This window comes from Oncorhynchus kisutch, linkage group LG15 (genome assembly GCF_002021735.2).
Source record: "Oncorhynchus kisutch isolate 150728-3 linkage group LG15, Okis_V2, whole genome shotgun sequence".
Lineage (NCBI taxonomy): Eukaryota > Metazoa > Chordata > Actinopteri > Salmoniformes > Salmonidae > Oncorhynchus > Oncorhynchus kisutch.
Genome location: NC_034188.2, coordinates 48,048,006 through 48,071,351, shown reverse-complemented (window position 1 = coordinate 48,071,351; position 23,346 = coordinate 48,048,006). Strand labels below are relative to the sequence as shown.

General features: G+C 40.7%; 2 protein-coding genes across 3 annotated transcripts; one reads left to right on the top strand and one right to left on the bottom strand.

The window, feature by feature from the left end:
- Window positions 1-284: 284 nt before the first annotated feature.
- LOC109904749 (pentraxin fusion protein-like) lies at window positions 285-14,891 on the bottom strand. The gene is made up of 3 exons (XM_020501900.1): window positions 14,864-14,891; window positions 590-685; window positions 285-424 (listed from the first exon to the last, which is right to left on the bottom strand). The coding sequence occupies exons 1-3, from the start codon at window positions 14,889-14,891 to the stop codon at window positions 285-287; spliced, it is 264 nt and encodes an 87-aa protein (XP_020357489.1).
- Window positions 14,854-21,979, top strand: LOC116353611 (uncharacterized). Of its 2 annotated transcripts, XM_031790409.1 has the most exons (10): window positions 14,854-14,964; window positions 16,677-16,799; window positions 16,976-16,997; window positions 17,134-17,222; window positions 17,430-17,507; window positions 17,801-17,899; window positions 17,989-18,067; window positions 18,474-18,513; window positions 18,621-18,711; window positions 18,797-18,839. In XM_031790409.1, the coding sequence occupies exons 1-9, from the start codon at window positions 14,890-14,892 to the stop codon at window positions 18,637-18,639; spliced, it is 624 nt and encodes a 207-aa protein (XP_031646269.1). In that variant the 5' UTR covers window positions 14,854-14,889; the 3' UTR covers window positions 18,640-18,711; window positions 18,797-18,839. The 2 variants fall into 2 exon arrangements, with proteins under 2 accessions (XP_031646269.1, XP_031646270.1); XM_031790410.1 differs by lacking the exons at window positions 14,854-14,964; window positions 16,677-16,799; window positions 16,976-16,997; window positions 17,134-17,222; window positions 17,430-17,507 and adding exons at window positions 19,013-19,048; window positions 20,786-20,853; window positions 21,695-21,979.
- Window positions 21,980-23,346: the final 1,367 nt, after the last annotated feature.

Sequence of the window (23,346 nt, the reverse complement as noted above, 5' to 3'; positions counted from 1 at the left end):
ATACTTTACTGATGATTAGTACATTTATAAGGACCTATAATTAACATCTCATTAAATTCTTGTCTAGATGACATGTGATCGCGTGAAATGCTCTAGATTCACTCTTTATCTTCACCAAATACTTTAACTTTAGCAGCCATTAAAATGGCAGAGGCGTTACTTACGGACAGTCTATAAAACAGAGTCTGATTATTTATAATCCCAAAAGTAATGAAAAGCCCAGGAGACAGTGTACGGTTGCTGTAGTTTGAGTGTTAGTGGTATGTTCGTATCAATGTTCAGATTCAGTCCAGTGGTGCCCCGTAGCTGTCCACCTCACACAGGGTCAGGTACTCATTCCTCCCTGGAATGACCACGTTGATGTATTGTCCCTCCATGCCGTTACAATGGAAGGTGCTCTGGGACAGAAGGGACCAAAGCACGTCTGCAGGATGAATCACAATGACAAGTTACTGCAGAAATAGTAACTATGACTCTGTTTGCACACAGTCCCATGTGAACTCACTCTGACGCTAACAAAATTGAATAATTTGCCCAGTTGAGCAATTCAGTGGAACCACAACTCCCATAGTTCACCTGGGATTGTTGCCATTGTTGTCCTCCACAGAGTCTCCAATCCGGATCTCTGCTCCATTCAGTCTTCTGGAACAACAATCAATTCTGTTGGTGATGGTAATGAAGAACACTGTATGTATTAAGCAGGTCCAATCACTACCATGGGTTAGGTTCAATCTCAATGTGCAGGAGCCATGTGTCACGGTTCCCATCAATGGCGTTTAGAACATAATAAAGGCCCGTATTGATTACTGGGTGGCTTTTCCCCGTAATGCCACGTTCTTTCCTGGACAAGATGCAAAAAGAGTTGTGAGAAATAACCTAATTGTGGTTACACATTTAAATTAGTTCGTATAAGAGCTGATTGCTCTGAATTAGTTACTAATTAACCTGTAACATTACTTCAATGATTCTCAAATGCAATATAAAGTGATTTCTCTCTCTCTCTCTCTCTCTCTCTCTCTCTCTCTCTCTCACACAACAATATTTGGAAGTTGATCCAATATTTTTGGTAGCCTGCAGCATAGTCTTCACTTTTCAGCAGGAGCCATTTGCTTTCTAACCTTTGTTTTCCCTCAATTGTATTTGAAATATTGTGAAAGTCCTGTTTGGTCTGCATGCTGCTTTTTTCACTGACAGATTTGCTGCGCGTTCCTGACTGTAGGCTATTCCTTGTTCTTTGGGCTACAATCCACAGCTAGGCTTTTTATAAAAAATAAGCGATTGATCCTCTGTGGCTAAATTATAGGGCTTCTCTTGGCGTAGTAGGCTATTCTGAATGATGTCGTTTATTTATGAACAGATGGCAGTAATTCTATCATTTTGGCAAATGCATTTCAATTTACAGGGGCGCTGCAGTTCTTTCAAAACCCTTCGCGCGGCAATGATAATATGAGGAAATAAATGATGAAGTGCAACGCAGGAACCCCAAAATACAAGCTTGTAAACAAAGAAATGTAAAAAACTAAAAAAAGCACTACATAGCTGTGCCACCTGAGACGCGACCGACGCACAATTGGCCTAGCGTCGTCCGGGTTAGGGAGGGTTTGGCTGGTAGGGAAATCCTTGTCTCATCGCGCACCAGCGACTCCTGTGCGCGCTAACCAAGGTTGCCAGGTGCATTGGTGCGGCTGGCTTCCGTGTTGGATAGCACTGTGTTAAGAAGCAGTGCGGCTTGTACGGGAGTTGTAGCGATGAGACAAGATAGTAGCTACTAAAAAATTGGATACCACGAAATTGGGGAGAAAAAGGGGTACATTTTTATTAAATAAATAAGCAAAGAGAAACGACAGTTCATCATTACTTTAAGATATGAAGATCAATCAATATGGAACATTTCAAGAACTTTGAAAGTTTCTTCAAGTGCAGTTGCAAAAACAATCAAGCGCTACGATGAAACTGGCTCTCATGAGGACTGCCACAGGAATGGAAGACCCAGAGTTACCTCTGCTGCAGAGGATACGTTCATTGGAGTTACCAGCTTCAGAAATTGCAGCCCAAATACATGCTTCACAGAGTTACTTGCTTCACAAGTAACAGACACATTTCAACATCAACTGTTCAGAGGAGACTGTGTGAATCAGGCCTTCATGGTCGAATTGCTGCAAAGAAACCATTACTAAAGGACACCAATAATAAGAAGAGACTTGCTTGGGCCAAGAAACATGAGCACTGGACATTAGACCATGGAAATGTGTCCTTTGGTCTGGAATCCAAATTGGAGATTTTTGGTTTCAACCGCTGTGTCTTTGTGAGACACGGTGTGGATGAATTGATGACCTCCATATGTGTATTTCCCACTGTAAATCATGGAGGAGGAGGTCTTATGGTGTGTGGGTGCTTTGCTGGTGACACTGTCTGTGATTGATTAAGAATTCAAGGCACACTTAACCAGCATGGCTACAGTATCACAGCATTCTGCAGCGATATGCCATCCCACCTGGTTTGGGCTTAGTGGGACAATCATTTGTTTTTCAACAGAACAATGACCCAACACACCTCCAGGCTGTGTAATGGCTATTTGACCAAGAAGGAGAGTGATGGAGTGCTGCATCAGATGACCTGGCCTCCACAATCCCCCGACCTCAATCAAATTGAGATGGTTTGGGATGAGTTGGACCGCAGAGTGAAGGAAAAGCAGCCAACAAGTGCTCAGCATATGTGGGAACTCCTTCAAGAATGTTGGAAAGCATTCCAGGTGAAGCTGGTTGAGAGAATGCCAAGTGTGTGCGAAGCTGTCATCATGGCAAACGGTGACTATTTGAAGAATCTCAAATATAAAATATATTTTGATTTGTTTAACACTTTTTTGGTTACTACATGATTCCATGTGCATTATTTCATAGTTTTAATGTTTTCACTATTAATCTACAATGTAAAAAATAAAAATAAAGAAAAAAACCTTGAATGAGTAGGTGTTCTAAAACTTTTGACCAGTAGTGTATATACTCATTATAAAAAAAGGTTTAACACTTGAAAATAATGTAATATATATCCCAAAATGTCCAAATATGTGTCATGACAGTGTCATGACCAACAGGTTATGACACGTAAGCCGTTATAACATATTATGAAATGGTTATGACCAAAAAATGTGTTTCCAAAAAATGCTAGTTCAGGCCCATTTTCTGTCTCCCTTTCTTACCTTTCCTTTTTTTGTGTGACATGCGTCAGCTGACTGTTGTTGCGTTCAGGTCCGTCTCGTTATTGGAGGGTGGGATTTGCCTTATAAAATTCCAGTGTTTCCCTGTGCCAGAAAATTCCATTTACCTGTGAAGGTTGGCGTGCCTAAGAGCGGTGGATGTGCCTTTAGTCCACATTCCAGTGTGGCAGCCTAATCGTAATGTACAGTGCCTTCAGAAAGTATTCACACCTCTTGACCTTTAAGACATTTGTTGTGTTAAAGCCTGAATTTACAATTGATTGAATTGAGATTGTTTTTTCACCGGCCTACACACAATACCCCATAATGTCAAAGTGGCATTATGTTTTTTGACATTTTTACAAATTAATAAAAAATGTAAGGTGGAATGTCTTGAGTCAATAATTATACAACCTCTTTGTTATGGCAAGCCTAAATAGGTTCAAGTCACATAATAAGTTGCATGGACTAATAATAGTGTTTAACATAATTTTTTCAATGACTACCTCATCTCTGTACCCCACACATGCAATTATCTGTAAGGTCCCTCAGTCGAGCAGTGAATTTCAAACACAGATTTCAACCACAGAGACCATAGAGGTTTTCCAATGGCTCGCAAAGAAGGGCACCTATTTGTAGATGGGTATTAATTACGCTTTCGATGGTGTATCAATACACCCAATCACTACAAAGACATAGGCGTCCTTTCTAACTTAGTTGGCAGAGAGGAAGGAAACCGCTCAGGGATTTCACCATGAGGCCAATGGTGACTTTAAAACAGTCACAGAGTTTAATGGCTGCGTTAGGAGAAACAGAGGTTAGATCTACAAGATTGTTGTTACTCCAGAATACTAACTCAACTAATAGGTTGAAAAGAAGGAAGCCTGTACATAATACAAATATTCAAAAACGTGAATCCTGTTTGCAACTAGGCACTAAAGTAATACTGCACAAAATGTTGAAAAGCAATTAACTTTTTGTCCTGAATACAAAGTGTTATGTTTGAGGCATGTCCAATACAAGACATTACTGAGTACCGTTCTCTATATTTTCAAGCATCGTGGTGGCTGCATCATGTTATGGGTATGCTTGTAATCGTTAAGGACTGGGGAGTTTTTCAGGATAAAAAATAAACGGAATGGAGCTAAGCACAGGCATAATCCTAGAAGAAGCTGATTCAGTCTACTTTCCTCAAGACACTGGGAGAGGAATTCACCTTTCAGCAGAACAATAACCTAAAACACAAGGCCAAATCTACACTTGAGTTCAGTGGAGACTGCACAGTGGAGGGCAGCTCATAATAATGGCTGGAATGGAGTCAATGAAATGGCATCAAACACATTAAACATGTGGTTTCCATGTGCTTGATACCATTCCATTGACCCCATTCCAGCCATTAATATGAACTGGAATGGAGAAGTGAATGTTCCTGTGTGGCCGAGAATATGTTTGAAAATCTATGGCAAGACCTGAAAATGGTTGTCTAGCAATGATCAACAAACAATTTGACAGAGCTTGAAGAATTTTGAAAAGAATAATGAGCAATTGTTGCAAAATCCAGGTGGGGAAAGCTCTTAGAGACTTACCCAGAAAGACTGTAATCGCTGTCAAAGGTGATTCTGACATGTATAGACTCAGGGGGTTGAATAATTATATAATCAAGATATATTAATTGTATGTCTTAAAAATGTTAGAGTTTTTTTCCCACTTTTCCATTACAGAGTATTTTGTGTAGATAGTTGACAAAAAATGACAACTAAATCCATTTTAATTCCACTTTGTAACACAACAAAATGTGTGCTTTTGCGAGCAACAGAGCTGTAGATTTGATATATGCGGAGCTTTGATTATTGATGTGTGAAACTACGAATCTATTGAATATAAGAACGAAGCTGATGCTAAAACTATTAAAACTATGAATTGCTGCCGCAGAAAATAAAACTCCTTCTATTTGCAGTCTTGTTAGTTTCCTTGGTATGTCCATGCTCCAGCCCTGTTGGTAGAACCTGCGTGCTTATTGGTTAGATAATATTGTTATTTATTGATGAGCTGAAATTATAACTGATAATACTAATAAATTGTGATTGAATAAAAGCAGCCTAAAAGATTGTTTCAGTCTTTGTGACAACGTTTCTGTGGACTGGTTCCTATTAAAGCCGTTGTTGAATTTGCTCTGTGCTTTCCCTTCAGGAGGATGAGATCGACCATGACGTTTCTAATGTTGACTATGTTGGGACTCGTAGGCTTTATTGGAGCTGCGCGTCATTGTGCGAGTCAGTGAAACTGGATAGCATTTTTAGGACTATAATTTCCTCCTCATAATGTAGCCTACAATATGTGTCTCCACACACCTAAGGCTATTGATGGATTCAAGACAAGGTATTTTTTTAAATTGATTTCAGATTCTCAGTTTGTCAGTGTCAAAGTAGCCTGTCATTTCTGTCATTTGTGCGATAATAAAAAAGATTCTGCCAAAGTCTCCAGTCATGTAAATTGACATAGAACCCCACGAAATGTGTTTATAAAAGGCAAACGTTTTCCAGGACCCTAGGCTACTAAAAATGTTCCCGATGGGTACAACTTCTGCAAGCACCTCTACTCTACTGCTCAATGCCACTTCGCAAATGCGATGATATGCATGCAATGCTTCATTATAAAGGTGTTTTTTGTGTTATTTTTTTAAGCATTCCGGTACCTCAGAACTCCTCAGGACACCCCCCTCTCGTGCTAACTTTTTGTTCTGGCACCTCCCGATTTACAAATTAACAAAAATGCTAAGTTGTCCTTGATGAGATTAGAACACGTTAGACATTAAATCATTGTATTTGATGGGCCTATGATGGGCCTATGATTCAGTGAGGGAGTGTTTGCTCTTCCTGGTTTGTCCCTTTTTACTCAAAGTGATCGTTGCTATAGTCTACAAATACACTATAGACGTTTATTTGCTAATTGTTCATGTCGAAATTTGAGTTGAATGTAGGCTGTGTGGTGTATTTAATATACACTACATGACCAAAAGTATGTGGACACCTGCTCGTCGACCATTTCAATCCAAAATCATGGGCACTAACATGGAGTTTGTCCCGCATTTGCTGCTATAACATCCTCCACTCTTCTGGGAAGGCTGCAACATGGAACATGGTTGCAGCCACAAGAGCATTAGTGAGGTCGGGCACTGATGTTGGGCGATTAGGCCTTGCTCGCAGTCAGGGTTCCAATTCATCCAAAAGATGTTCAATGGGGTTGAGGTCAGGTCTCTGTGCAGGCCAGTCAAGTTCTTCCACACCGATCTCAACAAACCATCTCTGTATTGACCTTGCTTTGTGCACGGGGGCATTATCATACTGAAACAGGAAAGGGCCTTTCACAAACTGTTGCCACAAAGTTGAGAGCACAGAATCGTGTAGAATGTCATTGTGTGCTGTAGCGTTATGATTGCCCTTCACTGGAACTAAGGGTCCTAGCCTGAACCATGAAATACAGACCCAGACCATTATTCGTCCTCCACCAAACTTTACAGTTTGCACTATACATTGGGGCAGGTAGCGTTCTCCTGGCATCCCAGATTTGTCCGTCGGACTGCCAGATGGTTCTCTTATCACTCCAGAGAATGCGTTTCCACTGCTCCAGAGTCCAATGGTCGACGAGCTTCGTACCACTCCAGCCGATGCTTGGCATTGCGCATGGTGATCTTAGGCTTGTATGGCTGCTTGACAATGGAAATTTCCCTTTTCATGAAGCTCCCCACGAACCGTTATTGTGCTGAAGTTGCTTATAGAGTGGTGGTAAGTGTTGCAACCATGGACAGAACGATTTTTAAGCGCTACGCACTTCAGCACTCGGCAGACCCGTTCTGTGAGCTTGTGTGGCCTACCTCTTCGCAGCTATGTCTATGGAGATTGCATGGCTGTGTGCTCAATTTTATACACCTGCCAGCAACGGGTGTGGCTGAAATAGCCGAATCCACTCATTTGAAGGGGTGCCCACATACTTTTGTGTACATTTATATTCCAGACTCTGACATTGCTTGTTCTGATATTTCTTACCTTTTTCTTTCTTTAACTTTTTGGATTACATGCATATTGTATTGCTAGGTATTATTACTGCACTGTCGGTGCTAGAAACACAATAACTGCAATAACATCTGCAAGTCTGTGTACGTGACCAATAAACTTGGATTTGATCTACATTTCTTATTTCATGAAACTACACAAATACTTCACATCGGGCAAACATGATATGCTTTTACTTATGGGTGTGGGGAGTGTGCCCCTTTCTGTCCAATGAGGTCCTTTCTGGACAATATTTCTGAAAGTAAAAATATGGTTACACTTTAGAATAGGGAACACATTTTAAGGTACTATGTCCTTAATAGTCCCACATTGAGACAGCTTACTAAGAATCTGTTTCTTGTGTAACTTGCTCTTCATTATTACTAATATGTCTTTATTATGGCTAACAAATAGGTTATTAAGGATTGGCCAGTAACACTTGACATATAATGATTGAATAAGAAACCACTTACAGTAGTTAAGGCCTAATAAGACATAATGAAGAACTTTTTAGCTACTTATATGCACACTTACAAACTACAAATGAGTGGCTAATATGTGTAATATGTGTCACTGTGTTTTTAAAATGATTTGCTTGGTTTTGATTATTATGATCATGTCTAGCCTTAATTGTAACAAGTGCGCTTTTAAATAATGAAAACACAAAAGGTAAAAACAAGATATTTTTCTTTCTATTGTATCAATACATTTTAAATAGGGTTGTCTATATGATTGTTTAATGTGACATATTACTTTATGAATGTCTGTTATGACCATTTATTAGGATTGTGTTACCGTCCCTGCATGTGTTTGACATGGTCATTTTCTGTAGAGGTGAGGGATTCAGATGGCCACCAGAGGGCCAGGGACTGTTCATCTGAGGAGAGGCGGGGACTGAGAGACATTAGGCCTAGATGTTCCATGTGAACACAGTGGAGTAAAATCTCCCCTGTAGAATCTGTGGCCCGTACTCATAAAGCATCTCAGACTAGGAGTGCTGATCTAGGATCAGGACCCTGTTGTCCATGTCATCTTATTCATTAGGATTGTAAAGGTCAAACTAATCCTAGATAAGCATTCCTACACTGGGGTGCTTTATGAGTACAGGCCAGCATGTCTTTGACTAATAATACTGTATCCTTTATATATCACAGTAATATTTACGTGGGCTAATGTGCAACTGTGCTCAAATCCTCTAGGAGCCGCACAACGCTCTGTGTCACTCCCAGGCGGGGCCCATTGATGTTCCCAGTTCGATCGGGACTCTCAGAACCTGCAAAATGTGTCCGTTTCATCTCTCAATTACAGAATTAGTTTGTATTGCTGATGTTCAGGCCTTTATCCGTCACAATATGGCTCAAGTTTGTTGAAGTGTTAAAAAAAAATCCTAAAAGAAAAGTCATGCATCACCGGCAGCTGGTGCTGTTTCAAAGCAGCCCCATCCCCTTAAAGATGAAATCAATTTCGTTTCAAGTCCTGTACCTCTGCTGGATGATGAGGGCTCTAGGGGTGGGGTTTTTATTGGGAGTGAAGAGGGGAGAGAGAAAAAAAAATCTGTTTGATTTGTCAGAACTTCTTTAGATTAATATACAGCTGTCACTATACTGAGGAACCAGACCTCATCATCACCTTTCATCTGGCTGATTTAACCCCCAGGCACCAGACACACCTTTCACACACACACATGCACGCGCGTGCGCACGCTCACAAACACACACGCACATGCATGTGTACGTGTGTGAGTATGGTTATGTCTGTGGTGTGTGTCTCTGTCGTTGAATGTCAATGTATTGCCACACTCAACCAAAGACTACCCTAGTTGTCTATCTGTCTAGTCCATACGTTTACAGGGACACATGAGCACGTTGTCAGAATGGCAGTCTAATTGAGTGTGATGGGCTTTTGAAGGACCATTTGCACTCCCAGGCTCGGCCTCTAATGCAAACAGAGACATCAAGAGTGTCTCTGTGATTTGGGAGTGTTTGAATAGCACGTTGTGTTCAATCACTAGCCAGGCAGGCCTCACAAGGCACAGAAAGAGGGGGTAGGGTGGAGGGAGAGAAATACGGAGAGATTGGGGAGAGAGAAGGAGAGAGAAAAGAGGTCACATTCTAATACGAGTATGATGAATTGTGTACACATGTGGATCTCTCAGTACAGTAATCAAGTATTCTAGACTCAGATATTACAGGCACACACACACATGAAACACACGCATACACACACACACACACACACACACACACACACACACACACACACACACACACACTCAGCATGTTTAAGAAACATACTGTAGCTGATCTCTGTACCAGTACTATTGTAACACTCAGGGTAGTTTGGAGACTCGGTGAGCGACAAGAGCACTTATGCATGAAACCCTTTGGCTCTGAGGAACACTAATCAGTCATGCCGGTTCTCTGAGAAACAAGCAGGGCTGCCTGAGTGGGACAGGAGTGGGATCATTATTAATTAACACGTTTAAAAATGAAGGCACACTCTGAGACATCACTAATTACTGCTGCTGGTGCTGCACTTAAAACACATCTGAGACTCAGCACACACTGTAGGCATGTGTGTGTGGACATGTGTGTGTGTTTGCTTAACTGTAATGTCATAACGCACACTTTTGGTTCCTCTTCTGTGTGTTCCATGCCCCTACCCCAGTGCTCATTCCTCCACCTCTGCCTTGGCTTACACACACACACACACACACACACACACACACACACACTTCGGCTGTCCCCTGGCCAGGACAATTTTCTGCTTAGCCTTGAAATACCTCTTCTCCTGTGTGTGTTTAGATTAATTTAGTCCCTCAATGAGTTCCACGGACAGAAAGGAGTATTGAAGTATCTGTCAGTTGACGGCCTCAGTTTAGTGCATAGAGCAGGACGAGGGTGTGGGCTGTGTTATTATTACATTACAGTAAGACAATGATTTACAATTCATTCCATTCCAACACACAGAGTGCCATGGACTCAAACTGGGTGAGCAAGTAAAACATATTTATTATCATTACAGTTATTAGAAAAAGAGGATTGTTATTTTTTCTTTTTTTAAGTACTATGAACTGTTAAAAGTGCTCATATTGCTGCACATTTGTAGGGGATTATTCATTATGAATAATATTGTAGGTAAACCCATCGAATTATATTATCTCTATGAGTAAACCTTTCATCGTAAAGATAGCTCATCAAAATCCTGACAATGTCATTTAAATCAATACAGCAAAGTATCCCGATCTTTTCTTGTCTTCTTATACTTGAACACACACTTTATTTTCTCAATACCTAACTGTCTCGTCTATATTTATTGGAATCGCATAAACGCACACCTCTCCTGTGTTGCCACTCTCCCCATCCTGTTCCTAAGTGGAAAGGCAGGTCTATAGAGGATTCACACCCTGTCTGCTGTTTTAGGGAGATTAGAGGTTCTGAAATGTGAAACTCAGCATTGAGAGAAACGTGGAAGTCTTAAACCCTGGTATTTTATGTCACATCCCCTCTTTCACATGGGTTGTTGATGAACATGTAGGTGATACTACCTGTCACATGGGTTATTGATGAACATGCAGGTGATAATACCTGTCACATGGGTTGTTGATGAACATGCAGGTGATACTACCTGTCACATGGGTTGTTGATGAACATGCAGGTGATAATACCTGTCACATGGGTTGTTGATGAACATGTAGGTGATAATACCTGTCACATGGGTTGTTGATGAACATGCAGGTGATAATACCTGTCACATGGGTTGTTGATGAACATGTAGGTGATAATACCTGTCACATGGGTTGTTGATGAACATGCAGGTGATAATACCTGTCACATGGGTTGTTGATGAACATGCAGGTGATAATACCTGTCACATGGGTTGTTGATGAACATGTAGGTGATAATACCTGTCACATGGGTTGTTGATGAACATGCAGGTGATAATACCTGTCACATGGGTTGTTGATGAACATGTAGGTGATACTACCTGTCACATGGGTTGTTGATGAACATGCAGGTGATAATACCTGTCACATGGGTTGTTGATGAACATGTAGGTGATAATACCTGTCACATGGGTTGTTGATGAACATGCAGGTGATAATACCTGTCACATGGGTTGTTGATGAACATGTAGGTGATACTACCTGTCACATGGGTTGTTGATGAAAATGTAGGTGATAATACCTGTCACATGGGTTGTTGATGAACATGCAGGTGATAATACCTGTCACATGGGTTGTTGATGAACATGCAGGTGATAATACCTGTCACGTGGGTTGTTGATGAACATGCAGGTGATAATACCTGTCACGTGGGTTGTTGATGAACATGTAGGTGATACTACCTGTCACGTGGGTTGTTGATGAACATGCAGGTGATAATACATGTCACGTGGGTTGTTGATGAACATGTAGGTGATACTACCTGTCACGTGCTGTTGATGAACATGCAGGTGATACTACCTGTCACATGCGCTGTTGATGAAATTTCTGGTGATAATACCTGTCACATACGCTGTTGATGAAAATTCTGGTGATAATACCTGTCACATGCGCTGATGATGAAAATTCTGGTGATAATACCTTTCCAGGAGAAGTAGGTTCTGTCTCTAATGGCACCCTATCTATTTCCTGTATTTCCTATACAGACCGGAGTCCTATGCTCCCTGGTCAAAAGTAGTGCACTATATAGGGATAGGGTGCCATTTGGGATGTAGCCATAGAGAGATCCAACAGGATCTTTAGAGAATGAACTTTCTCAACATTGAACCTTGTTCTCTCATGAAATCTAAAATCTAAATCCATCTTTCTCTTTTACCTTCTTATAACCTTAATTTCTCATTTTCCATGACTAGGTACAAATGTTTAGTACAACTGGTGCTATGTCTACTGGTAGGATGTGCAGGTGAGAGACCCTCCACCCAGTCTGCTCAACTCTGACATGCTCCTACCTCCATGTAGGCCACAGGTTTGAGACAATAGACTACACAATCTGTCTCTCTGTCTTTCTCATTCTCCCCCTCTCAATCTCTCTGTAGCACTTTTGTCTCTCCCTCTCTATTTCCATAATCCTCTCTGTCTAGCTCCCCATCTCCCTCTCTCTAGGGTCGTATAAATCCACCGTCAGCTTGTCTTTCTCTGGCAGTGCTGCACACCATCTCTCCCCTCTCTCCTTCTCATTCTCACTCTCTCCGCACCGGGTGGGAGGACAACATTGCTCTCAGTCAAACACACAATCCTGTTTTGTTACCTTGTAAATTATTTTCCTGGGAGGATGTTGGGCTTGGAGGAGGAAATGAGATAGAAGGCTCCTCCACCATGTGAGAAATTAGCCCAGAGATATGTGATCCTGCCTGGGCTCCCTTGGCCCCCAGCCTCCTCTCCTCCTCCTCCTCTCCCTCTTCCTCCTCCTTCCCTGGCGGCTAGCTGCTGGCCTGGCTCTGTCCTCAACGCTGGGGTGAGACTAGATGGCCTGTCAGACTGCACATGTTCCTGTGATTCCTCCCAATAATACATCTGGTGTATTAGAGAGAGAGTGTATGAGCGTGTGTGTGTGTGTGTGTGTGTGTGTGTGTGTGTGTGTGTGTGTGTGTGTGTGTGTGTGTGTGTGTGTGTGTGTGTGTGTGTGTGTGTGTGTGTGTGTGTGTGAGTGTGCGTATGTGTGTGTGCGATAATATGCGTGAAAGGTTAATTTTAGGACAGTATATCTCTCTGTTGTCTTTATTTTACTGAAACGTGTTCTCTAATACAAATCATGCAATTAAACACTCTAGTGTAGTTGTATAGTTACACTGTCCATTATGGTGCTAAATGCATACCTGTAAAGGACACACGAGTCTATTCATTACTGATAGGTAAACACCGGTCGCTGTGCTTCACATACTGAAATGAGTTACAGCAACCTGTAGTAGTAACCTCCCTGTGTGTTGGAGAATCCGTTTCCATTTTGACATGTCTATTTCCTTTACTCTGTCTCCATCTTGTGGTCAACACTGTTCTTTAACGTTGATGCGAAAAAGGTGAACGAAAGATGGAAAATGAGAAGGAATACTTATTAAAGGTATCTAAAAGGGTTTTTGAAAGGAAGTTCAATTGTTATAGACTAATTATTAAAGGTAGAATTTAAGCTAAGCAAAACCTGAAACAGTTAGATGTAGTCAAATAACAGGTCTGATTCCTGTAGTAAGCCTAAATAAACTTCAATATCAAAGCGCATTCGCATAACGGCCTACTTGATCCTGACAATAACAAAAGACATGGAGCTCGAGACGCCTACAAGCAACGGGAAATGTAGGCCTATACTAATTTATGAAAATAAAAACAAATCCTCTTTCTCATGGGTGTTGCTGGTGTAAACTTATCTTGCATAAAGTTATCTTGAAGGATTGCATACGGGTAAATTAATGTATTTAAATGTTTCACTCAAGTACGAGAGGAACGAGAACAACATTTCCCCAACACATTAGATTTGCGCAGGGTAAATGCTCATGATAATGGCAGAACATTTTTATTAAAACGAAATGTATTAGCCTACTTTGGGGAAGCGAATGACTAAATATATATCATATAGGGAAATAAGAATTAGACCCAATAATATATGTGAAATTCAACTATGTGCTTAAGTAACGACGGAGACTCACTGAGTATGCATCGTCACACAGTATAATAAGGGTTTGACTTAAATCCATAAAGGCATCCATTGGGTTTAACATAAAAACTGAAGTTAATTGCCTATTCAATAGGGCACGTTGAAATACAGATGCTCTGGTGTCTGTTCCCTAACGGATTGTTAGACCTAACGTTTTACATTTGATTCATATCTGAGTGTTCATACCACTTCAAGATTTTATGTTGAGCACTTGTAGACCTATGTTACTGAGCTGGTTGTTGGAAATAATTATGTATGCAGTTAAGAATAAACGTATTTAGGCCTAATCGGTTATTAATTTGCATGGGAGGGTTGTGAATAGGAGATGACAATTTCTTAAAAAATAAATAATTGTACTTTTTTAAATGAGTTGAGTGTTTCCAAACTAAAACTAACTAGCTAAACTAAATTAAATTAGGGATGTGGGATTAGGCTACTGTTTAAAATATACTGTTGAAGAGCTAAACCAAAATATCTTAGATAGGCTACTTTATATTCTGTAGGCCTATTCCCTGATGTTTTTTAAAATTAGGCTAGTGTTGTGATTCTCTTATGGTTTTGAATATTAGTAAATGGCGAAATAAGAAAGTGTTTTAGGCCCTAAGCTCTGCCTTTATTCGTTATTTTTGTATGATAATTATGAATTGTGATAATTAGGCCTATGATACAATAGGTGGTGCGTCAGCTTGTCAATGAAGAGCCTAACATTCCTTGACGATGGGTTTAATTTTATCATCTGTGTCAACACAGTTTGAGATCATTTTGACCCGTAGGCATTCCATCCATTTCAATGCGGATATGCGCTTTGCTGGAAGAAAAAACCCATGTCGGACCTCGCAACAGTAACTAAGGGGTGCGGCTTGATAATGTCTCTATTATGACGTCACAAAGAATGCATTTAAAAAATAGTCATGTGTATTTTGGTTCAGTCATCGATATGGATGTGTATCAAGAAGTAGGTGTACCGGAGTTTGGTGCTCCTTGGCCCGCCATGACGATGCCTGAACAAGGAGTGATTGGCCAATTTACCATTTTCTTCGCGCTTTTTCTTGGAGGACTAAAGGATGTAGGCCTGAGTACAAAACTAGACAAGGACATTTCCTGAACATAATGTGTGCCTGCTTGTAGTATTGAAGTAGGCTAATAATAATGGTAGAAGTGTGAAGGGCTTGTGGCTGGTGTAGTCTATGGAGCTTAATGCAAATATGAAATGGCTTTAGTTGAAAGAGTAGTTAAAATGTATTTATTTACTTTTCTGCTCTTTTGCACACCAATATCTCTACCTGTACATGACCATCTGATCATTCATCACTCCAGTGTTAATCTGCAAAATTTTAATTATTTGCCTACCTCCTCATGCCTTTTGCACACATTGTATATAGACTCCCCCTTTGTTTTCTACTGTGTTATTGATTTGTTAATTGTTTACTCCATGTGTAACTCTTTGTTGTCTGCTCATACTGCTATGCTTTATCTTGGCCAGGTCGCAGTTGCAAATGAGAACTTGTTCTCAACTAGCCTACCTGGTTAAATAAAGGTTAAATTAAAAAAATATATTAAAAAAATAGCAGTGGTGGAAAAAGTACCCAATTGTCCTACATAAAAGTTAAGATACCTTAATTGAAAATCAAGTAAAAGTGAAAGTCACCCAGTAAAATACTACTTAAATAAAAGTCTAAAGATATTTGGTTTTAAATATACTGTAATGAAACGGCAGGGAGAAGGTCTTCGAGCCCGAGGTCCGGCGCGCTATCGACTGTGCCGCAAAAGCATGCTCGAACCGCAGAATCGATTTCCGCGCTTCTAAACTCAGGGTCGTTACACTACTCCCTCCTTTCAAAGAGCGCCTCCTCGCGCTAGCTTGTGACTCTAGGTCTTACAGGAACGCGCTCACCGGGCAAGCACACGCACTGTCGTGTATGCAAGGTCCGATCACTTCTGACACCAATGTATTAAAACAGGCAGGGAGCAAGTCTCGAACCCTCGACCTTCGAGCCCGCGGTCCGCCGCGCTATCGCCTGTGCCGCAAAAGCATGTTCGAGCGGCAGGGTCGATTTCTGCTGAAAACCCAGGGTCGTTACACTACTGAAGTATCAAAAGTAAATGTTAGCCTGTAAATAATTTCAAATTCCATGTATTAACAAATGTAACAATGTTCTTGTTGTTTTAATTTACGGATAGCCAGGAGCACACTCCAACACTTTTACAAACAAAGTGTGTGTGTTTTGTGAGTCCGCCATCAGAGGCAGTAAGGATGACCAGGGCTGTTCTCTTGATAAGTGCATGAATTGGACAATTTTCCTGTCCTGCTAAGCATTCAAAATGTAACAAGTACTTTTGGGTGTCAGGGAAGATGTTTGAAATGAAAAGTACATTATTTAGGGCCTCCCCATAGGTGCAGCAATCTAAGCATTACTACAGCCTGGGGTTCGATACCAGGCTGTGTCATTACCGGCCGTGACCGGGAGTCCCATAAGGTGGTTCACAATTGGCCCAGCAGGTTAGTGGGTTTTGGGGAGGCTTTACTTGGCACATCTCTCTATCTAGCCTGCAGACTGACCTCTGTTGTCAGTTGAACATGTTGGTGCAGCTAAAAAGTACTACTTGAGTAGTTTTGGGGGGATTTGTACTTTATTAAGGTACTTTACACCACTGGTAAATAGTACCCACAGAGATCCTTTATGGTAATCTACCTTTCTACATCACTGACAGTCCATTCCATCTGATGTGAATTCCATAATAAATGGTAATGTGACATTTGTTTGTTTGTTTGTCCAGTTTCTCTTCTCTCTAGAAGAGGAATGGTTTGGAGCAACCCATCCTGGAGTGGGATGGGAGCTCACTCTCCCTGCTGCCCTGATTGTTCTTGGTGTGATATTACTATGGAGGACCGTCCTTGCGGTAAACATTTTGTATTATTACCATGTTACAACCATTTTCATACACTTCAATTTCCTATGGAAATGAAAGGAATTGAGGGAAAGGCTCATTTTGCAGTTTGATTGATCTTCTAATGATGTATGATTGTAGTCCATGTTTGAACGTTGTTCTCATTGCCTTGTCTCTGTTTCTCATAGATCAAAAGCAGGATACGTCTATGTGAGTTTTCCTACCTTTCATTAAGTAGCTCAGATGAGGAGAAGAAAGCTTTTGTACTTACATTTTATACAGTAGATTTAGCTCCTTAGTCATGCCTGAACCAAGACTAATTTCATATTCCCATTTGTATCTCCAGTGACTGAGACACAGCTAAACGTGAAACTCGCCCAGCTATCGAAAAAGAAATGTGACATAATGATTCAATTGTCTGAAATGGAGATACTGGTACGTTTCAGAAGCTAAGTCAGACCTGAGACATTCTGGACTTGAATAACATACTTTTCCATGATTATTGTAACTTATGTTCTAAATCTGGTTGGTTTTAGTAGAAGGACTATGACTCGCGGGTGCAAAGGTCGGGGGCATACCTGCAGTAACATATACTTTTCCATGATAATTGTAACTTATGTTCTAAATCTGGTTGGCTGTTAGTTGAAGGACTATGACGCGCCAGTGAAAAGGTTGCGGGCATGCCTGCAGTCCTCTCAGGAGGATAGTCAGGAGCTGGAGGTAAGCAGTCAGAGAACTATTATTCCTCAACCCCTTTAACTAGTTTCCCTGCCCTCTACAGTGTATGACCAATGTGTCATCAGGTCTAATGGACTGACATTGACTAATGTTTAGTTTCTGGAAATGTATGGAGTTGTATAGGTGCAAAGTCAAATAACTACCTGTCTACCGGTGAAAATGTATTTGAACTATTAACTCACGGTCAAAGTATAGTCCATTTATCAATTTGTTTAATTGTCATGGTCAGATGTTTATCACACAGTTAACATTGAGCCCATCTCTTTTATCCCAAGGATATGAAGAAACAATGGGACATCAGAGCTGGAGAAATGGAGGCATTTCATCTCCAGCTCCAGGAGCGTGTTGAACGCATACACAAACTGAAAGCTGTTGTAAGTCCATTACTGCTCAATCAAACTCACTGGTTTGGTATGATGATAAAGAGCTATCTTAATGGGGTTTATGTTATGGCTCCCAACAGTGGGGACCGATGGAACCACTTAAAGAGCATCACGGTGGGGATGCCAGGATCCCTAGTGCCACCAACACCCAATCTACCGGTGAGTAAATCACACAGTTTGATCTGCGTGTAGAAAGTTTGCAAACTGTTTATCGACCTACTAAGCTTACTTGTCAGGATTGTTCGAGGGTAGAACCATGCAGGGTTATCTACAACTAAATGTGCATTCATCTGTTGATCAAATAATCACCTTAGTTACAGATATCAAGATTGAGGAAAACATTGAGATTGAGGTCACTGTGATGCAGGATGCAAGCTTAGTAAGTTCATGTATAGTCTTGTGTAAGCTAGGAGACATTTGGTTAAGTTGCTGAAATAAGTAGATGGGTGTGATTACAGAAAGCACCCTCTTTTCAGTTTACCCCAAAACTGTAAATACTATAATATTTGACAATGGATCAGTTGTTTGCTGGCTCTAGCACTTAAAAATGCAGAATCTTCTACAGATCAAAACCACACTGGAGGAGGTGAACAGGGGTCTTCGGGGTAGGCTATGTTACAAACACACAACATATGTCCCACCAGCCAGAATCACTTTATTCTGTATTGATATGTTCTTTACTTTACATGTTTATCTGTTTACTTTGCAACAGACAAGAATTGTCAGCTTGAAGAGAAGAATGCTGCTCTACATCAAAAACTCCACAGCACTGAGAAGATGTATAGACAGACTCTAAACGAGCTGTAAGTGGATTTTGATATTAGTTTGATCATATTAGGATTTGTTCTCATTCACATGACATGTACATTGGTGTTTGTCTTTTCACAGGACCAAAGCCCTGATTCAAGGCAAACATGAGGAAAAGCAACATGTAAGTAAGCCTAAGACAGCCTGCCAAATACTGATCCATAACCGCTCAATAGTAAGCTAAACTACGAAGTACTTAAACCAAACCATAAGCCCCAGTATCAACACTCGTATTGGGTCACATGTGATAGGATGTCTTTGCACACATTTCTAATGCAATTTTTGTTCTCTCTTCAGATTGCCACGCTACAAGAGAAAATCCAGACCATATCTGTAAGTAGAACATTCACTTTAAAGTTAGCTACTGTAGTTGCACTAAGGTGTTATTAGCTACGTTTTGCTAGTTACTCTGTGTCTTGCTGTACACTAAGATATACAGTGTTGCTTGAATGTATGTGAACCCTACAGGACTGCTCATTATTTTGCTATGAAATAAACATATAAAATCCTTATCTAAACCCCATTCGTAAGAAAAACATTCCAAGTAAGTGACAGAAACCCAAAAATTCTGATATATTTTCATTGTTTATTTAACAAAAGAGGTTTATTTAACAGAAACTCAGATTTGATGTGTGCAAAATACATGAACTCCTTCAGTCAATCGCTTGTGGCACCTCCATTAGCAGTGATAGTAAACGTCTCCTATATCCAGTAATCAGTTTCTGACATCTGTTTTGAGGGATTTTTGCCCACTCCTCCTTACAGAACTCAGACAATTGAGTGAGGTTTGAGGGGTGTCTGGCATGAACTTCCTGCTTCAGGTCCTGCCACAGCATCTCGATTGGAAGGGGGTCAGGACTTTGACTTGGCCAATCCAAAACACAAATCTTCTTTCTCATGATGGTAGATTTGGTTGAATGCTTTGGGTCATTGTCTTGTTGGAAGCCACATTTTCGACCCAGCTTCAGCTCCTTGACTGATGACCTGGCGTTCTGTTCAAGAATCTCCTGGTATACCTCAGAATCCATGGTTCTCTTAATGATGTGGAGTCATCCGGATCCAGAGGAGGAAAAGCAGCCCCAGATCTTGACATTCCCAGCACCATGCTTGACTGTTGGGATAAGGTTATTTTGGTGGTGGGCAGTGTTGGGTTTTTGCCAAACATAGCAGTGATGATTGTGACCAAAAAGGTCAATTTTTTGATGAATTGATCCAGAAAATGGACTTCCAGAAACACTCAGGTTTGTACAGGTGGTCTCTGGCAAATTTAAGACGGGCAGTTTGGTTATTTTTTGACAGCGGAGGCTTCTTCCTAGAAACCCCCCCATGAATGGCATTTGGATTCAGTGTTCTTATTATTGAAGCTTGCACAGTTACCGGAGATGCAGCAAGGGAGGTCTGCAAATCTCTAGATGTTATGTTTGGGTTTGCTTTTACCTGATTTATTATTGTTCTTGTGGCTCTTGGGGATATTTTGGAAGGGCGCCCACTTCTAGGCCGACTTGCTGTCATGTTAAATGCTCTCCATTTGTAAATGATTTGCCTCACAGTGGACTGAGCTCAAATCTTTTAAAGAGGATTTTATAGCCTTCTCCCAGACTGATGTGCTCTCACTACCCTCATCCTGATGTCCTCTGAGATCTCCTTTCCTCTTGGCATGGTGTGCTTTGCATTCACCTGGATGGGTAACACCAAACTGACCAGGTTTCTTATCTCTATTATCATAGTCCCGCCCAAACTCTGTCCTAACTATTTCTCCTTTTATTGGTTCATTTGGTACCCAATTATGTACCCACCTTATTCGACATACTTACTGATTTAACCAATGCAACTTGGGATTCAATTATTTTTGCACCTGCAATAATTCCTTTAAAAACAAAACATTCTACTACACGCATGATTTCTTCTACACCAACATATGGTATTGGTAAATATTAACCTGTTATGTCAGATAAAAAGGACTGATTCTGATTCAATTAAGATTTTAATGTAAAAACTACAATATATCTGTAATTGCACAAGAGGATCACATACTTTCAAGAAGTACTGTAATTTGTTTATTGTCTTTAGCGGAGAGCCTCTGCTGCTGAGCATGCTCTGGCCATGGAGAAGAATGAGGCAGCGCTACTCCGCCAGAGGTGAGTCCAACAGTCAATGAATTCTATTGAAATATATTACTGTCGGAGGCATGTCGAGTGCTAAAACTCGACTGGACCATGCCACGGTTTCGTCGGGTTCTAGTCACTACTCGGCGTCTGTCCGTGTTCTTCCTCTCTGTCTTCATCCACCTACCTCTCTCCCTAGCCTCTACTTCCTACTACAGCAGGAGTGTCTCCTTTAAAAAACTAAATTAAAAAACATTATTGATGAGTGTACATCTGAATTGTATCCTATAGAAGGGAATTTCATTCCATCCTTAACCCTAAAACGTAATTTACATTCTATGACACTAAAAGCTACAACCACAACCCCTTATTGTGGTCAGTTGAGTGCTTATGCCACGCTCACGTGCTCGTCGGAACTTCCTACTTTCTAGGAAATATGACTGTTTCATTCATGTGCTTTTTGGTTGGAATAATTATCCAACCAATATGATTTTAGCTAGCTTGATAAACTAGCTAACTATTACGTTAGCTAGCATCCTTAACATTGACAATATGGCCAATCTATCTACACTATCAAATGGCAAATGTCGCCTAATTATCCATTTTGACAGGGTTGTAGTTGTCAAAAACGTATTTGCTGTCATCTTTTGGTTGAGACGGTAAAAGGTCAGTGGTGAAACGTCACAACTCGGCAACAGCTTTTCTCAGTTTCCCACTTGTAATTCTGATTTGGAGGGTCGTTCAAGGGAAACTTCCTATTTTGAATTTTGAATTTTCGATAACTATTATAGCACGTGAACGTGGCATTAGTGAAGATCTACCCTGTTAGGGACAATTTGGGCAGTCCTCTCTAAGAACTGTGATTTCTTTCTAGGATTTTTCAACTAACCTCAAAGAAGCTGAAAATAGGAAAACCTGGGTTCCTGATCAAGACCATCCCCAAGCCCCTGAAAACAACCAAGACCAACAAACCCTTCTTGAAAACCTGCAAAGTTCTGAAAGCTTTCAAAGCACTAATGAAGATATGAAGGCAATGCATACAATTGTACATTTGGTGCAATTATTCTCAGGACACGGGGTGAAGCAGAGTACAATAAATAAATTCAGATGCCTTATTCCATCAAACAACTGCAAGAAGTCTTCTTTAAAATCAACCAAACTAAATTGGACACGTGTTTTATGTCATTTATATGGTAGGTCTCATTAGATATCATCCAACTCTTTAAAAATGCCTTTGTATGCAGATTTCTGCTCTGTTTCCATTAGGTAAGATACAACTCCATGGGGCTTACCTGCCAAGACCTCCATGGAAGCCACATATCCCATCAATTACCAAAGCCAAATGGTAGGCCTATGATGAAGTCTATTTTCTAGGTCTCCAGGGCTATTTTGGCGACGGGAAACCCCCACGTGAAGTGTCCTCACTTTGCAACCCAGATTCTCTTTAGGGACCTGAGCTGTCCAAGAAACCAAAACATCTGGACATTTTAAAAGCCATAGATGATCCACTTGAATGCTTTGCGCAGAAGCACGAGTAGTACACGAGTGGACGAATAGATGTCCATTCAGCGAGACGCGTGAATTAGCCTACAAACAAAGGGAAATGCAGAACAAAGCTCTTTCTCGTTAGGGTTGCGGGTGTAAACTTATCTTGCATAAACTTGTCTTGGAAGATTATATACCGGTACATTAACGTATTTAAATGTTTCACTCAAGTCCGAGAAGAACGAGAACAACACATTAGATTTGCGCAGGGTAAATACTCATGATAATGGCCAATTTCTTTTATTAAAACAAGATGTATAAGCCTACTTTGGGGAAACGAATGACTAAATATATATCCTATAGGGAAATAAGAAGGAGAGCCAACAATATAAGTGAAATTCAACAATGTGCTTTAGTAACGACGGTGTAACGGCTGTCGTTGGTGGAAGAAGGTGAGGACCAAGGTGCAGCGTGGTAAGTGTTCATCTTTTTTATTTTGAACTGAACACTGAATAATAAAACAACAAAGACAATGAACGAAACCGAAACAGTTCTGTCTGGTGCAGACACAAAAACAGAAAACAACTACCCACAAAACATAGGTAGCCTGTTTTTTATGACAACGATCGACAGCTGCCTCTGATTGGGAACCATACCAGGCCAAACATAGAAATACAAGACATAGAACAAAAACATAGAATGCCCACTCCAACTCACGCCCTGACCACACTAAAACAGAGACATAAAAAAGGAACTAAGGTCAGGACGTGACAGACGGAGACTCGCTGAGTCTGCTTCGTCACTCGGTATAATAAGTGTTTGACTTAAATCCATAAAGGCATCCATTGGGTTTAACATAAAAAACTGAAGTTAATTGCCTGTTAAAGAGGGCACCTTTAAATACAGATGCTCTGGTGTCTGGTCCCTAACATACTGTTAGATCTAAACATTTGATTGCTATCTGATGTGTGTTTATACCACTCAAGATTTTATGTTGAGCATTTGTTGAGCACTTGTAGGCTTATGTTACTGAGTTGGTTG

Coding starts and splice junctions, on each gene's coding strand:
- LOC116353611 (XM_031790409.1), top strand. CDS start 14,890: ATGACGATGCCTGAACAAGGAGTGATTGGCCAATTTACCATTTTCTTC. Junction 16,998..17,133: donor CAAAAGCAGGATACGTCTAT/GTGAGTTTTCCT, acceptor TTGTATCTCCAG/TGACTGAGACACAGCTAAAC. Junction 17,508..17,800: donor AGGATAGTCAGGAGCTGGAG/GTAAGCAGTCAG, acceptor TTTTATCCCAAG/GATATGAAGAAACAATGGGA.
- LOC109904749 (XM_020501900.1), bottom strand. CDS start 14,891: ATGGCGGGCCAAGGAGCACCAAACTCCG. Junction 686..14,863: donor CCAAGGAGCACCAAACTCCG/GTACACCTACTT, acceptor TAATACATACAG/TGTTCTTCATTACCATCACC. Junction 425..589: donor CTCTGTGGAGGACAACAATG/GCAACAATCCCA, acceptor TTCATCCTGCAG/ACGTGCTTTGGTCCCTTCTG.